Source organism: Trichosurus vulpecula, chromosome 2, assembly GCF_011100635.1.
Source record: "Trichosurus vulpecula isolate mTriVul1 chromosome 2, mTriVul1.pri, whole genome shotgun sequence".
Taxonomy (NCBI): Eukaryota; Metazoa; Chordata; class Mammalia; order Diprotodontia; family Phalangeridae; genus Trichosurus; species Trichosurus vulpecula.
In genome coordinates, this window is record NC_050574.1 from 58,462,849 (window position 1) to 58,479,181 (window position 16,333).

Sequence of the window (16,333 nt, forward strand, 5' to 3'; positions counted from 1 at the left end):
AAAGGGAATAAGCATTTATATAGCACCTTCTACACACCAGGCACTGTGCTAGGCACATATTTTACAAATAGGATCCTCTCCACAACCTTGGGAGGGAGGTACTACTAGTATCTCCATTTTACAGTTGGACAAACTGAGGCAGACAGGGTTAAGTGACTTACCCCAGGGTCACCCAGCTGGTTAGTGTCCGAGGCTAGATTTGAGCTCGGGTCTTCCTGACTCCAGGCCCGTCACCATATTGATGTCTCAGTTGGCTTTTATTGAGTATTTTCATTCGAGCTCCTCTCACTCAGTTATAAAGAAACCCCAACTCCTCTGAGGATACTTCCCTTTTCCTCCATGTTTTGCCTTCCATCTATTGGAGGGAAAATCTGTCTCCCTTGATAGATTTATTGCCTAATACATCAGAATCTAGACTGTGAAGACCTTCGGTGTGAGAGTCATTCTAGATAGTGTCAGGGTTCTTTCAGATGGTTGCGATTTAGAGCTAGTTGACAAATTGAGAGGCTTTTGAGAGTCCCCCTCCCATTTTCCACATGGAGAAACTGATGCTGAGAGAAGGTATATGATTTACACCAGGTCATTCGGCTAATAAACATCTGAGGCGGGATTTGAACTCAGGTTCATCTGCTTCCAAGCCGAGCAGCACCCCATCTGTTGTGCCGCTGAGCTGCCCCATTATAGGATGGAAAGGTTTCATCAACCCCTGTTTGACCTCAGAGGAGTTCCTGTACTTTATCTTGGCATGCTTTTTCTTGTTGCAAATAAGGGGGTTGGGTTAGGTCCCAGATGATCTCGAAGGTGCTTCTCATGCTAAATCCTATGTTCTAGAGCAGCATCTTTTGGGTCCTAGACCCCTTTGGCGGTCTGGTGAAGCCTAGAGATCCTTTCTCAGGGTGATGTTTTTGAATAGTTGAAGGAAATGCTAAATTTCAGAGTTGGAAAAGAAGAAAGGGAGGAGGGTAGAAGAGGAGAGAGACAGAGGAAGACAGGAGGGAGGGAAAGAGATGGGGAGAAGAAAGAAGGAGAGGGGAAGGAGGAAAGAGATAGGGAGAGGAAAAAAGAGGGGAGAGAGAAGGAAAAGAAGAGAGGAAGAGAAAAAAGAGAAGGGGAGAAAAGGAAGGAAAAGAGAAGGAGAGAGAGAGAAAGGGAGAGAACTCAGCACAGCATAATGGATAAAGCATCGGAAATGGAGGAAGGAAGGCCTAGGTTTCAGTCCTACCATCATCATAGATTTAAAGCTAGAAAGGGACCATGGCCACCATCTAGTCCAATTCCCTCATCTTACAAGTGAGGAAACTGAGGCAAGTGACTTGCCTAGAGTAATATAGCTAGTAAGCTTCAGAAGTAGTTTTTGAACCCAGGGCTTTCTGCCTTACTCAGGTCCAACACACGTACCCCAATACTGCTGCCCCCTGAAGCTTACTAGCTGTGTGACCTCCCATCTGTAAAATGGGGATAAACGGTACCTATTGTAAGTCAATTCAAATCAACAAGCATTCATTAAGCACCTACTGTGTGCCAGGCACTGTGCTGAGGAGACCAAGAAAGGTAAAAGGCAGTCCCTACCCTCACGTTGATCACAGTCTAACGTATGAATCTCCTTGGGTGGCGGCAAGAGCCAAAGAATGTCATAAATGTATTTTGTGAACTTTAAAGGGCTATATAAATGTCAGTCGTTATTTTAAAATAACCAATGCATTTCCCTGTCTTCTTAAATAGAGGGTGCTGAAGGTAACTTTACCCTTTGTTTGACTCTGGGTCTTCATTCTGAACACCTATTAATTATTATACTGTGCTAGAATATAGCAATGCCCTTGGGCTACTGATGTGCATAGGACTTTTTGCCCCTTGGCTAAATGGCCCCAAACTGCTGTGCTTTGTGAGTTCTTATATCTGTTTTTGCTAGTGGTGTTTTTTTTTTCTCTCCTCTGTTGATGTCAGTGTGCCTGCCTGTAGTCACCCCTCTTTTCCACCCTCCCTCTTTCTGATTGGCTGCTTCTAACCTTTGGTGGGTCTGGAAGCTAGAGGCTAGGTGGTGGGGCTCTCTCATATTACTGTGAAATCTAGTATCTCTGATGAAAGTGCATGAGCTTTGGTGCATGGACTTTGGGGTGACTCTTTTGGCTGCGTAGAGGCCTTATATGTTTCCTTCCTTGTTTCTCAGCTAAGATCCAGATAGGTGAGGAGGTGAGGTATTATTCTGTGTGTGTATGTGTGTGTATATGTGTGTGTGTGTGTGTCTGTTCCTTACTCTGATTCCTTGAAAGACCTATGATCTCATCAGAGTGGACCTTCCCCCATTGCTGATGCAGGTCATCCTTTCTTCCTACCCATCCCATCCCTTACCATCCCCTTAGTAGACAATTTCATGAGTTGCTATAGCCAAAAAAAACAAAGCCACTTCTGGAGACAACATTCTGTTGACAAGCATCTCTAAAACTTAGCCAGGCTGGTCCTCAGAGGACAGTCAGTCTGTCTGTCTCCTGACCTGTCCTGGAAGCCTTTCCAGCTTGGCTAGGACATTCCGGAGCTTACGCTAGGCTGGCCTTGGCTTGGAGATCCCCAGATCACTTGTGCACCATGACAAACCAAGATGATTCAATACCAAGGCTAAATTACCTTGAGTCCTCCAAGGATTCATTTGGCCGAGGGTGGCAGGCAGGCAGGCCGGCCCTGGGCACCATCCTCTGCCGGAGGGCTAGGCTCTGGGTTACCTGTCCGTTGACCTCCCATTTACATATCTTTGCCACACCTGCAGCTTTTGCATAGTAGGATGGAAAAAGCACTGGGTCTGAAGTCAGAGGATCAGAATTCAAATCCCACCTCTGGTGATACAAATCACATCACCTCCAGGCCTCGTCTTCTCCATCTGTAAAATGGGGTGGTGTGTGGGACTAGATGGCTTCTGAGATGCCTTCCAGTTCTAGATCTGTGATCTGGGGATAATCGAGGCATGGCAACATTCTCTTTTGTTGACTGTTTTGGACCAAGTGCAGAGGAGCTGTCCAATAAATAGAAGGCAGGTGGCGAGACCCAGCTTTTGAGCCCGTTAGGCTGATTTATAGGAATGGCCCTCTAAATGTGAGGAATGCAGTGCCACCGGACGGCCCTCAGTCCCCCGACACAGGCTGGTCACAGAAGACAGCTGCCTTGGGGAGCTAACCTCCCTGCGACTCACTGCTGGCTCAGAGGTTATTCCCTTGAGACCCGCCCCTACCCTTTGACCATCCATTTGTTGGGGAATGGCCGACTACCCAGCTTGTATCTCGGGCGACTGCCCCAACAACCACTGGGCCTTGATGACATTGCTGGAGGAGGTATAGAAGGGATCCAAAGATCTAAAACAAACCGTTTTGATTGCACACAATTGAAAAGGTTTTGCACAAACAAAATTGGTGGACTAGCAGTAGAAAAGGTGCAGCTGGGTGGTGCAGTGAATAGAGTGCTGGGCCTGGAATTAGGAAGACCTGGATTCAAATCCGGCCTCAGACACTTATTAGCTGTGTGACCCTGGGCAAGTCACTTCACCCTGTTTGCCTCAGTTTCCTCATCTGTCAAATGAGCTGGAGAAGGAAATGGCAAACTACTCCAGTGTCTTTGCCAAGAAAGCACCAAATAGGGTCATGAAGAGTCAGACACAACTGAAAAATGACTGAACAAAAGAAGTAGAAAGGGGGAATGGGGGGTAGGAGTGGATCTTTGCAGGAAACTTCTGACAAAGGTCTAATATCCCAAATGCATGGGGAATTGGTCAGATATGAAAGAACAGGAGCCATTCCCCAATAGATCAGCAGTCAAAGGAGAGGAACAGTTCTCAAATGAAGAAAAGCAAACAATCCACAGCCTTATGAAAGCTGCTCCAAACCACTGATACTAAGAGAAATGCAAATAGAGACCTTTAGCTGTAACATATTTATTGATTGCTCAGATTAACAGGCTCTCAGAGCTGGACAGGAAGATAAGATCACGGATTCAGAGCTAGAAGGGACCTTGAGTTCTATCATCTCATGTTATGGATGAGGAAACTAAGGCACAAAGAGTTTAAATGACTCCCCAAGTGTCACCCAGCTAATAGGAATCTGAGGCAAGATTCAAACTTGGGTCTTCCTGACTTGAAGCACAGCACTCTACCCACTGTGCCGCCTCGCTGCCCACCTGATGATTTCAGAGGCCATCTAGTCTGACCTGCACCCCAGAGAAATCACTGTGATCGTACCTCACTCATCCAACCCCTGCCTAAGCAAGAAACCTATTATTGGATCGTAGACTCGGAGCTGAAATGGACCATAGGTCACCTCTTTCACCCTTCTCATTTTACAGATAGATAGGGAAACTGAGGCAGAAAGACTGTAGCAAATGGTCATGTAGCTTTTGTTTGAGCCCTCCATCAGAGGGCTTGGGGGTGGCCCGCTATCACCCACAGCAGCGTTCTTGGACAGCTCTCCTCGTTAGGGAGTTCTTCCTTGAATCAAAGGAAGAAATTTACCTCTTTGCTCTGTGTCCCCGTTGTTCCCAGGATCATAGGATTTCAAAAATGACATAGGAAGGACTAGTCGAAGCCCTGCAGGCATTTATTAAGCACCTACTATGTACCAGGCACTGTGCTAAATGCTTTATAAATATCCTCTCAGTTGATCATCACAACCACCTTGGGAGCTGTTTATTATCCCCATTTTACAGAGGAGGAAACCGAGGCAGACCGGTTAAGGGTCACACAGCTTGTAAGTGTCTGGGGCCAGATTTGAACTCAGGTCTTCCTCCCTCCAGCACTCCATCTCCTGTACCACCTCGAGGTGGGGTATGCTGACATTTACATCTCATCAGCACCTGTTTTTCAAGGACGTCTAAGTGGATGTTGCAACAACCACAGAATGTTTGGGCAGCCCCGAGAGCTGGGATCTCTTTAAGCATTAAAGGCACATTTGAGCTCCCGATGGTATGGGAGAGTTTTGAGGAACAAAGAAATGAGTTGGGGGTGGGGGGGAAGGAGGAACCATAACATAAGCAAAAGCCAGATTCTCTTTGAATCCGAGGGGCTAGTTCCAAATTCAAGCCTGGCTCCTTAATTTTCTACATGTGTGACCTTGGGCAAGTCACTCTATAATAATAACTGGCATTTATATAGTGTTGTAAACTTTGTAAACCACTTTAAATGTGTGACCTCATTTGCTCCTCCCTGGGCTGCAGTTCTTATTATCCTCATTTTACACGTGAAGAAACTGAGGCCTAGTGAAATGAGATGACACATACCCGTTGTCACACACAATCCAAGTATCAAAGGCAGGATTCGAACTCAGTTCTTCCTGACTCCCAGCTGCAGCACTCTAGCCCCTAACCAAGTTGCTTATCTCAATAAGCTTCAGTTTCTTCACTTGTCAAAAATAAAGGGGTTTGGGACAGCTAAGTGGTGGGGTAGATAGAGCACCAGCCCTGGAGTCAGGAAGACCTGAGTTCGAATGCGGCCTCAGACACTCATTAGCTGTGTGACCCTGGACAGGTCACTTAACCTCAATTGCCTCCCAAAAAAATGTTTTAAAAAAAATACAAGGTCTCTTAGGTTCCTGCAAGCTCCAAATCCAGTGATAACTTTCCCCTCAAGTAAGATCTACAATCATGCCCTGAAAATGGACTTCAGTCAAGTTTTATGTAATGAAGAGAGAAATGAAGTTCCAGAAATGAAGCCTGTCTGGGAAAAACTCTGTATCTCACTTTTAGCAACTAGGTGGGTACAGTGGTTAGAACATTGCATTTATAGTCAAGAAGACCTTTAATTACTCAGACATTTAGTAACTGTGTTTTCAGTTTCCTCATCTGTAAAAATGGTGGAGTTGGACTCAGTGTCCCACATGGTTCCTTCTAGCTCTAGATTTGTGACCCTAAATTTGGCACCTCTTAGCAGGTTCCAAACTGCTGGATGGTAGTAATTCTTGTGGGGAGAAAAATTGACTCTCATGTAATTTTTTTAAATTTTATTTTTAATTTATGAAATAAAACAAGCATTTCCATAACATAGAACAGTAATAATAATAAAATAAGAGTGCACATGAAATTGCAAATCTGTTATGTACAAGGAGCACTATAGATTTAAAGGCAGGACCAGAAATGTCCCCTTAGAAAACCACCCTAGAGAAGTCCAGATGCCGTCTCGGGATCCCTGTGTAGAGTCCTGCTGTCAATACAAATGCCACTCATTGCCTTGGTAGACGGGCTCAGATGTCACACAGCAGAATCCCAAGGTAGAGTGGTTCACTAGGCCAGGAATTATTTTTGAGGACTAAATCTACCTCCTTGGGTCCACTGGGGAGCACTGGCTCTCTTATAAATTACAAGCACCTAGGTGGTCCAGTGGCTAGAGCGCTGGGCCTCTAGTCAGGGACACTGGAGTTCAGAAGCACAGGCAATCCTTAAAGGGTTCTCTAAATGCTGACTAAGATTACAATGCAGAAATTTTCCAAAATAAGTCTTCTATGAATTTCTATCATGATTAACAATACTAGCATTTACATAACTCATTAAGGTTTGCAAAGCACTTGATAGATGTCCTTTCATTTGATGCTTATAGCAACAACCCTGGGGAGTAGGGCCTATTATTATCTTCATTGTACAGAAGAGGAAACTGAGGCTAAGGTTAGGTTAGGTGGCTTGCCCATTGCTGTGTGGTTAATTAAGTGCCTAAGGCAATATTTGAACTCCGTTCTGACTCCCAAGTCCTACACTAACCACTGGAACACCTACCTGCCTCATCAGTGATTCCATGGGATCATAGATCTAGAATTAACATGATTTGCCCAAAGCTACATTGATAGCTAACTTTTTATACTGATCTAAGTTTTTCAAAGTGATTCGCTTCTATTGTCTCATTTAATCTTCGTAACCAGGGGAGTCCTGGCAAATGTTTAATGACTGGCTCTCTGAAGAAAAAAAAAATTACATTTTACAACATATTCTTAAGTTTAACCTGCATTATTAACATTTTCTCCATCACTTTAAGTCTAGACAACCAACAAATAATAAAACCAAGCCCTAATTTGCAGCATTTGCCAATTTCCAAAGCAAAAATGCTCACGCTGAAAATTTAACAATCAGCTCTCACCAGCCAGTTCAGGCTGGCTCGAGCATACCTCTGCTCATAACCCTGTGTGGTAGATGCAATTTTTTTCCTATTTTATACATGGGGAAACTGAGGCCGAGATAAGAGACTTGCTCAGGGTCACTCAGTTGGTTCACATGTGAGGTAATATTTGAACTTGGGTCTTTCTGACTCCAGTTCTTTTTCTACCACACTTCCTAATAAGTGTCAGCGGCAGGATTTGACTCCAGGGCAAGCAGTCTTCTCACTTAAGAATGCTCCTCATCAGGGGCAGCTAGGTGGCGCAGTGAGCAGAGCACTGGCCCTGGAGTCAGGAGGACCTGACTTCAAATCTGGCCTTAGACACTTGACACATTTACTAGTTGTGTGACCTTGGGTAAGTCACTTAACCCCAATTGCCCTGCCTTCCCCCCTGAAAAAAAAAAAGACTGCTCCTCATCTACTTTTGCTCAACATTCATTTCTTGAACATCTACTATGTGCATGGCACTGTCCTATTCCCAATGTCATTTTACGCCAAAGCAGACGAACCTTTGCGTTCGGTACCCACTCGTGGCTTCTTTTGACAGTGCCTGCTTTTTATGCGTAATTTCTGACAGACTCATCCCACTGTTGCTAAGCAACTGTAATTGTCAAAGGTTGCCTTTAGAGACCTTCTCTTGAAAATCCAAAGCACTCAGGAAATTGACAATGTACATGATTAGTTCTCTGACTAGCCAGTGGCTGGGGTGAAGATGTATTCCTATTCCCCCTACCCACCCCAATGTGATCCTCCTTCGGGGAAAAAAAAATGGTCTTCTTTTCAGGTATGCAGAATCTACACGACAAAGGAATGACCGTCCAGCCCGACCTCAAAGCTTCCTTTTCCTATGGCGCCCTGGAGAACAATGACAACATCTCTGAGATCTACACTCCTGCCACACTGCCCGTCATGCAAGAGGAACATGGCTCTGGAGCTATCTCTGCTCCTCCCTACCGAGTCCTGGAGCATACAAAGAGGGAATGAGTAAGGCCTGGAAAGAAACAGAAATCCAGCCCTGGGCCGGGGAGGGGTTTGTTTATTACCTGAGTTTTCTGGTCTTTTGTAGTTGAGCTGACCATGGCTTAAAACTCTGGGCTTAAACTCACTTTTCCAGGTTTTTTTGTTTTTGTTTTTCAACTAGAGAACTCAGCAGAGCCGAGAACTCAGAAGTCATTTGTCTTAAACCAACAGCAAATTGTATTGGTCTTCTATGTTTGAACTGTTGCATAGAAAAAGGCAAAAACAAAACAAAACAAACTAAACACAGTATTTTGGGTATGCAATAAGAAGCACACATCAGCTGTGTGTTGTTTTTTTTCTTCAAGGATCTCTCATCTTACATGATGGTTACCCATCTGCCTAAATAAATGATGAAAGATTACTGCGTTCTACTTACTTCCAGTGCTTAGCACAATGCCTGGCACATAGTAGGTGCTTAATAAATGTGATTTATTGAAAGTAAACAGAAGCCTCCTGGCTGAGGTTGAGATGTGCAATGAAAGTGTTAGACCTCTGAGGCTGAGATCCTTCTGGTCTTGTCCTACCCTGAGTAGGACAAACAGTCTGCAAATATCCCTCTCAATTATCTGTTTGTGGTCAGTTCTGTATAATGACAGGTTACTATGGGCTGGCACACTGGGTAAAATCTTTGATTGGGCAGTCTGTAATTTATGTAGATGAAATGTAAAACACAAGACAGGTGACAGTCTAGTGGACCCAACTGTATGTTCCTAAGGTCACAAATACTCCCTCCAGTGGAAAGCAAGACCATTGTCTCTAAATTTGGATCTGGTATCCATCTGGATCTGGAACTTACTTTGATCCACAAATAGCTTTATGATTTTTTTTTCCAAATTTAGGCACTAGGAAGTCAACAGCTGAACAATAGCTTTGCCATAGTTAGACGTCAGAGAAAAAGTCAGTCGAAGATGAATCAGAGACTGTCTTTGAAACTCTGGATCTCTGAGTTCATCTGGGTGGGTCCTCCATGCATACTTCTCATTTGGTGGGATTGTTGTCTGCATCTTTCCATCTACCCCATGCACTGGGTCATTCCTTTAGATCTTTTGCTGTTCCAGGGCTTGTGTCATCCCCTCTTTTGGCTCCCTGGCCCAATTGGCCTTTCTCTCCACTTACCAGTTCGTGATAGTCCATGAAACATAAACTAACCATCCTTTATTTCAGGAAATGTGAACCAGACTGTTACCAGTTTTATGTTGCAGAAACCAGGATTCCCACTTATTCAGACATAATGAGGAGAGTTTATTAATTAACATTTGACGGAAATGATACCTATGAAAAAGAAAAATTCACCTTAGTCCACCTCTTCTAAGGCAAAGATTGGTTAGCTAACAAACATGGTGGCCAAATGGTGGGCTTCAAGGAAAAAGGGATTATACAAAAGCATTTTGTAGTTAGTTGTTAAAGCTTATGAAATCAGGATAAAGATAGGTCTTCTTCAGCCTAAAAGGAATCCTGTGGCTGGAGTTCAATTAGGCATCCAAAGTCCAACCCAAAAGAGCATCAGAGAACACCCTGCACTGCTTAACTATAGCAGAACGTATGTAACCATTATAAATAAGGGTAGCAGTCATATTGCTTATGGTGCTTCCCTACATGCTCCAGAAACAGGGGTTTATTTGTTCATTCCCAGGCTTTTGTCTTTTCCAAGCAAAAGCCACCTGAAAAGGCCTGGTGTTCATGGGTCATTTGGAAGATAGAATTGCTCATTCCTTCCTCCTGCACCGAGATTTTGAGACTCACAAGCTAAATTTCAGCCTGTTGGCATTTTTCCTTGAACCTAATAGGCATCAGTTGAGTTATGTGTTTCAGGGTATCCCGTGCCCACACAGACCTAGTTCAGAAATGGAAACATTCTCTGGAGGGGGTCAGGCAATATTTTCCCAGTGTGTGTGTGAAGTGACTTTTCCCTTGATCCTGTCTAGATGTCTTTTTAAGAATTTAGAGAGTAGACATATTTATATAAACCAAGGGAGCCTTGAGCACTGATTGTAATAAAATTCTACAGTGTCAGAACTGGAAGGGACCTTAGGATGTAGAATTTTGGACTGAGAAAGGCCTTAGAATATAGAAGACCTGGATTCAAGTTCCACGTCTGATTCTTACCACCTGTGTGACCTTGGGAAAGTCATTTCCTTTCCATGGGCCACAGTTTCCTCATCTGGAAAATGAGGAGGTTGGACCAGATGGCCTCTGAGGTCCCTTCTGGTTCCAGATCTAGGGTCCCAGGAATGTAGGGGTTAGAAGGGGCCCTAGAAGACAAAAGACCCCAGCTGGAAGTGACCTTAGAGAGTAGAGAATCCAAGACCCTCGTTTTACAGAAAAAGTGAAACCAAAAGACTTGACCAGGATTAGACAAGTTGTTGGGAAAGCCAGGCCTATGACTCTTTCCTCATGAGTTTCATGCTAGTGTTCTTCCCCATCCCCAGCCCCCTCCACTGGCTTGGCAAGGTCAGATGAATGCTCCTTGCTCAGAATTTCTTAGATAAGACCAATAATCATCATATAATCTATGGTGTTCTTTCCACCCCAGCTTAGAAACACCCTCATTTCTCCCTGTTGCCACCCAGCACTGCCAGGTCAGATACTCATGTGAAGAGACTAATGTCTTTAGAATATTAATTCCGATGGGCTATGCTGGACACCAACTTAATACCATCGCCCCAGAATCTTCACAGTCTATGGACTACGAATAAGGTGATGTTTCTATAAGGACCAAATTTGAAAATGGACTAAAAGTAACCCTAGTGTAAAGCAAAGCAAGCCTTGAGTCTTCAAGGGGAGACAGAGCAGGGTGAGTAACAGTAGAATGTCAGAGCTGGGAGGACCTTAGAACACAGGATGTCAAGAGGTGGGAGGACCTTAGAACACAGAATGGCAGAGGTGGGAGGGCCTTAGAACACAGAATGGCAGAGCTGGAAGGGCCCTCAGAACCCAGAATGGCAGAGCTGAGAGGGCCCTACGAACAGAGAATATCAGAGCTGGGAGGGCTCTTAGAGCACAGAATGTTAGAGCTGGGAGGGGGCCTTAGAACACAGGATGTCAGAGCTGGGAGGGCCCTTAGAGGACAGAATATCAGAGCTGGGAGGGGCCTTAGAACATAGAATGTCAGAGCCAGGAAGAGGCCTTAGAACACTCAGTATCAGAGCTGGGAGGGCCCTTAGAACACAGGGTGTCAGAGCTGAGAAGGACCTCAGAATACAGGATGCCAGAGCTGGAAGAAACCTAAGAAATCTAGTCCAACGCCTTCATTTTACAGATGAGGAAACTGAGACCCGAAGCAGGGAAATGGCTCATACAGGAAGCTAGTAGCAAAGCTGTGATTAGAATCCAGGCTCTTGAATCCCAGTTTGTGCTTTTCCTCCTGTTCCCTTCGGGAGAATCCAGAGTTTGGACTTATCCAGCCTGATCCTAGACAAATGAGAAACCCAACTTGAAGGGAAGCACTTTGGAATGTCAGGAAGTGTCCTGTGCAGCCTATGAAACCCAACCAGTCGTTGTAGGCTTATACACAGTACATGCCCCATTCCTTTGTCTTTTAACAGTAACTCAAGCATCCCAGTACGCATCCCAGTACCTTTAGGCTTACAACACGTGGACCCTGTGACGTGAGTAGTGTCAGTATTGGGTAAACAGCTTGCTTGCTGCTAGCTCACAAGGATGGCCTGCTTTGAAGGGGGTGGCCACCATCAGCAGTCTGCTGACCAGCCCTGCAGCCTCATCTGGCTTTCCTCTCATTGCTTCCCCAACCTTACCCCTGGTATTTTATTTTAATTTTTATTCTTTTTTTTTTTTGGCTTCACTTTCCTTTCCAAACATACCTCTCTGCTTCCCCCTACACAGAGAGCCATCCCCTGTAACAAAGGAAAAATAAAGGGGGAAAAAGCTCAGCAAACTTCACTGACCCCACTCCTGAGTCTAAAGGTATATGTAGTGTTTCCACACCTATGCAAAAAAGAAAGGCGGGCCACTCTTCCTTCTTGCCAGCTCCTAGCTCAATGGAAATCATACCTCCTTCCTATCAGCGACTCAACACACAGAAGAAGGCCATAGGACGTGGCTTGGCACAGTGCCTGGCACATAGTAGGCACTTAATGTTTTTTTATTGATTGGGACATGCTTTTAAATATTTCTTCACCGCTGTCCCCACCCCCACCATATACCCTCTTTGACGGGGTGGAAGTAGGAGAATAATGGGAAAGGAGACTGAGATGCTGAAGATTTTGTACTTACAAATTAGAATGAAATCTTTCTGTAATGGATTATTATGGTGCTATAAGTGACAAACGTGATGAATACAGAAAAGTACGAGAAGACTTACATGAAATGATTCAGAGTGGAGTAAGGAAAGCCAAGAAAATACTGTATGCAGTGGCAACAACAGTGGAAGTGGAAGAATAACCATAAAACAACCAAAAACGACAAACGAAAAACTCAAAAATAAAATTACAAAGAACAAATGTGGCCCAAAAGAAGAGATATGAGAAGACATCTCTTCTTTTATGGGTAGCACGGGGCAGGGTCTGTGGGTGTGGAATATTGTGTATACTGTCCCATTTTTTTCAATGTGTTGATTGATTTTGCTGATCTCTTCCTCTCTTAAGAAATATTCTTTGTTACATTGGATGACTTTCTGGGAAGGAGAGGGATACAGGGGGAAATCTAGGTGATGTAAAAACAAAATATATCAATATAATTTATTATTTAAAAAAAAAGGATACTGTCTTCCAAGTTTGGCCACTACAGGTTTTAATGATAGATGAAGGTCCAATGCACATGCTAGACAGTGCCGGCAGAACTGTCCTAACAGGAGCCATGACGTTGGCCTGCACATCAGCTTGGCTTTCCCCCCAGCCGTGGAATTGAAAGCTGCCTAGGAGAAAGGACAGTCAGACACATCCATCAGTTTCTCTAGTGGAAGCCAAGCCTCTTCGCCGTAAAATGTGGGGATACAACAGCACATGCATGATATGCCCTCTTTGCTTTAAGCTTCTGAACAAATCCGGTTCAACACTGGCTGAGGTTCAGAATGATGTTACCTTGGGGTTCTCTCCGGGAGTCATGGACCTCATTGCCTTCCAATATGTACCATGTGCACACGGTTAGATTTTGTTCATTTCACAAACTTGATGCTGCATGTTGCTTTTTAAATGTATATGTGTCCACTGGTTGAGAGTAACTTTGCAAAGTGATGTTTAAGAAAAATGATAATAAAAAAATTCAGTAATATGCTTTGATTATTCATCTTCAAGTTTGGTATGAAATTCCTTGGATTATCTAGAGACAGGATAGGCATGAGTGATGTGTTATGTTGGTTCAAGAAGAGCACCAAGTTCCCTCCAGATATTTTATTATACTGTCAATAAGTATTTAGTACTTACTATGTGTCAGGTACTCTGCTAAGCACTAGAGATACAAATGCAGGCAGAAAGACCCTGCCCTCCAGGGGCTTACATTCTAATGGGGAAGACTGCACACAAAAGGAAGCTTAAAAAGGGGGAAGGAGGTGAAAGTATTTGTCAGGTTCTGGGGAAGAGGAAAGGAGAGGAGAGAGAAAGGGAAGGGAGAGGAGGGGAGGGGAGGGGAAGAGAGGAGTTGCCTAACTGGAACTGGCCAGCTGGATCCCCATTCAGGTACCTCGGGACTATTCACCGGTTGGGGTTTGTTCCTTTATTCTCTAAGAGGACCGTGACATCAGGGAGATGATGACATGACTTGCAATTGACTTTGATTTGAGTGAGGGAAGGCTCTGCAAAGTCACCAGCCTCACTTCCTCCTCCAGAGCCATCTGGGTCCAGTGACCAGATAATCATCAGGATGACTGGAGATGGCCCAGGATGCAGTGGGAGACCTTGGCCCTTGATGGAAGCTAAGGATTCAGGGAGTAGAGAGTGCACTCTAGGCATTCAGACCAACCCATAAAAAGGCTTGGAGGGAGGAAATGGGAGGCAAAAGAACTTGCAAGTAGGCCAGGAGAGTTTGTAAAGGGGCGTGACAGCAAACAAGTTTGGGAAAAGCTAGCATCAGTTTATGAAGAGCTTGTGTGGATGAGAAGGGAAGGACTGTAGGTGTCAGTGTGCCCTGCCTACCCTTTCCCATTGAAAGCCAAATTCTTACCTTTCTCAAGGACCTTAGCAGGTCACTTGATCTCAGCTGTGGGCTTCAGTGTCCATAGGAGGGAGGAGAGGAGGATACATGGAAACATCCCCCAAATCAGCCCGAGAATCCTAACTGAATGAGCAAGTCATGGATCAGTCCTGGGTTCAAGTCCTGACACATCTCGACTACATGACTCTGGGCAAGTCACTTAACCTCTCAGTGCTGTAGGCACTTCTAAGACCGTCAGATACAGGGCTGGTATCCTCTTTGTAAGCAGAGGGAGTACCCTGTACCAGTGAAATCATGTCCCATCCCTATCCCTATGGGCATAAAACCTTGGAAAGGGAAAGAAAGGAATTACCTCCCCAATCCTTTCCCTCCCTTCCCCATTACGGTCCTCACCCTGCGCTGACAGATGTGACCTTTGTAGTTCCTGCTTTAACAGCGGAATTATTAACAAAATTGAGGCAACTGGGTAATTAATCCTAAAGAATATTTGTTGGCTACATTTAGGAAATTTAACTCCACCTATGGGCGGCTAGATGATGCAATGGATAGAGCACTGGGCTTGGAGTCAGGAAGACCTGGCCTCGGACACTAGCTGTGTGACCCTGGGCAAGTCACTTAATTTCTGCCTGCCTCAGTTTCCTCCTCTGTAAAGTGGTGACAATCATAGCACCTATCTCCTTGTGAGGATCAAGTGAGATGATAATTGTAAAATGCCTGGCATGTAGTAAGCGTTATGTGATAACAATAATTATGATTATAATAATAATTTTTTCCTCCTAGTTAAAAAGGCTTTGACTTCTAGATCTGATGAGAAAGAGAAACACACTAGAGACAGAACCTTTCTGGAAATCCAGAGAAGCAAGAGCAGCGAGCAGCAGCAACTCGAGCTTCCTGGGGAAGGGACTGGCTTTTCCCACCTGGTTCTTTTCATTGGATAGATAGAGATCCTGGAAGTATCAGTTTTCCTCCCTGGTGTTGTTCCAGTCTAACTGCCCAGCAGGAGGAGTAGGGGTAGGGATGGCAAGGGAGTGAGAAAAGAGATCCAGCTGCCTGCGTTCCTCCCTCCCTCCTTCCTTTCTTCCGTTTCTTCTTGCTTTCTTCCTTCCTCCTTCCCTTCCTTCTTCCCTCCCTTTCTCTCTCCTTCCTTCCTTCCTTCCTCCTTCCTTCTTTTCCTCCTTCCTTCCTTTCTTCCTCCCACCTTTCCATCCTTCCCTCCTCTCTCCTTTCCTTCTTTCTCTTCTCCCTCCTTTCTTTCCTTCCTTTCTTCCCTCCTTCCTCCTTCCCTCACTCCCTTCCTTCCTCATTTTCCCCAAAGGAAAGCAAGGGCACCCGTCCTCAAGGAGGTCCAGGTGGGAGTCATGCCTCTGTCACTTACTAGCTGAGTGACTTTGGGTGAGTCACCTCCCCCTCTTAACCCATCTCTTCTCAGGATCAATCAACAAGCATTTATTAAGCACTTACTGTGTACAAGGCACCCTGCTGGGTGCAGGGGATACAGAGGGGCCCATGACCATCTGGGTTGCAGGAGATAAAAATGAAAAATGAAACTCTGCTGTCAAAGATCTTACATTCTGTTGGGATCCTAGAGAGCCTACAGAGGAAGGGATCTCAGAGATAATCTTTTAGTCCAAACCCACTACTTAACAGATAAAGAAACTGAGGGCTGTAATCCTCCCACGAGTCACTTCCCTCCTCCTCCTCCTCCTCCCCCCTCCCCCCAAGCCTGTTTCCTGATTTGTCAAGAGAGGGCTGGATTAGATTCTCTCTAAAGGCCCGAAAAATCCAGAATCCTTTGTGCTTGGAAATTCAGGGAGGGGCAAAAGGAGGATTGGAAGTGAGCAAGGGTAAAAACCAAATTTCCAGGCAGAGGCAAGCAAAGACCCCAGGTAGCAGGAGATTCCCTTCCCTTGCAAGATGGGGGCTTAAGGTTAACTGTCCAAGAGGAAATTAGGGCACTGATCCCTCTCACAGGAGAGCTTCCCTGGAACAGAACTGAGGTCATAAATTTTCTATGGGGCTCAGCGTGGCTCTTCTCGGAGCCAAGTCCTGATCAAGAAATGCCTGAGAACCAACCCAAAGGCCTTTCTGATG

General features: G+C 44.9%; 1 protein-coding gene across 3 annotated transcripts in view; it reads left to right on the forward strand.

The window, feature by feature from the left end:
• The window catches only part of NIPAL3 (NIPA like domain containing 3), a 58,395-nt gene extending 49,900 nt beyond the window's left edge, over positions 1-8,495 (forward strand). For 2 of the 3 annotated variants that reach the window (XM_036746735.1, XM_036746736.1), the window contains exon 12: positions 7,899-8,495. In XM_036746735.1, the coding sequence (XP_036602630.1) occupies positions 7,899-8,098 (200 nt within the window). In that variant the 3' untranslated portion in view covers positions 8,099-8,495. Of the gene's footprint in view, positions 1-2,167; positions 2,191-7,898 lie in introns of all 3 variants that reach the window. The other variant, XM_036746737.1, reaches the window with a different exon arrangement.
• Positions 8,496-16,333: the final 7,838 nt, after the last annotated feature.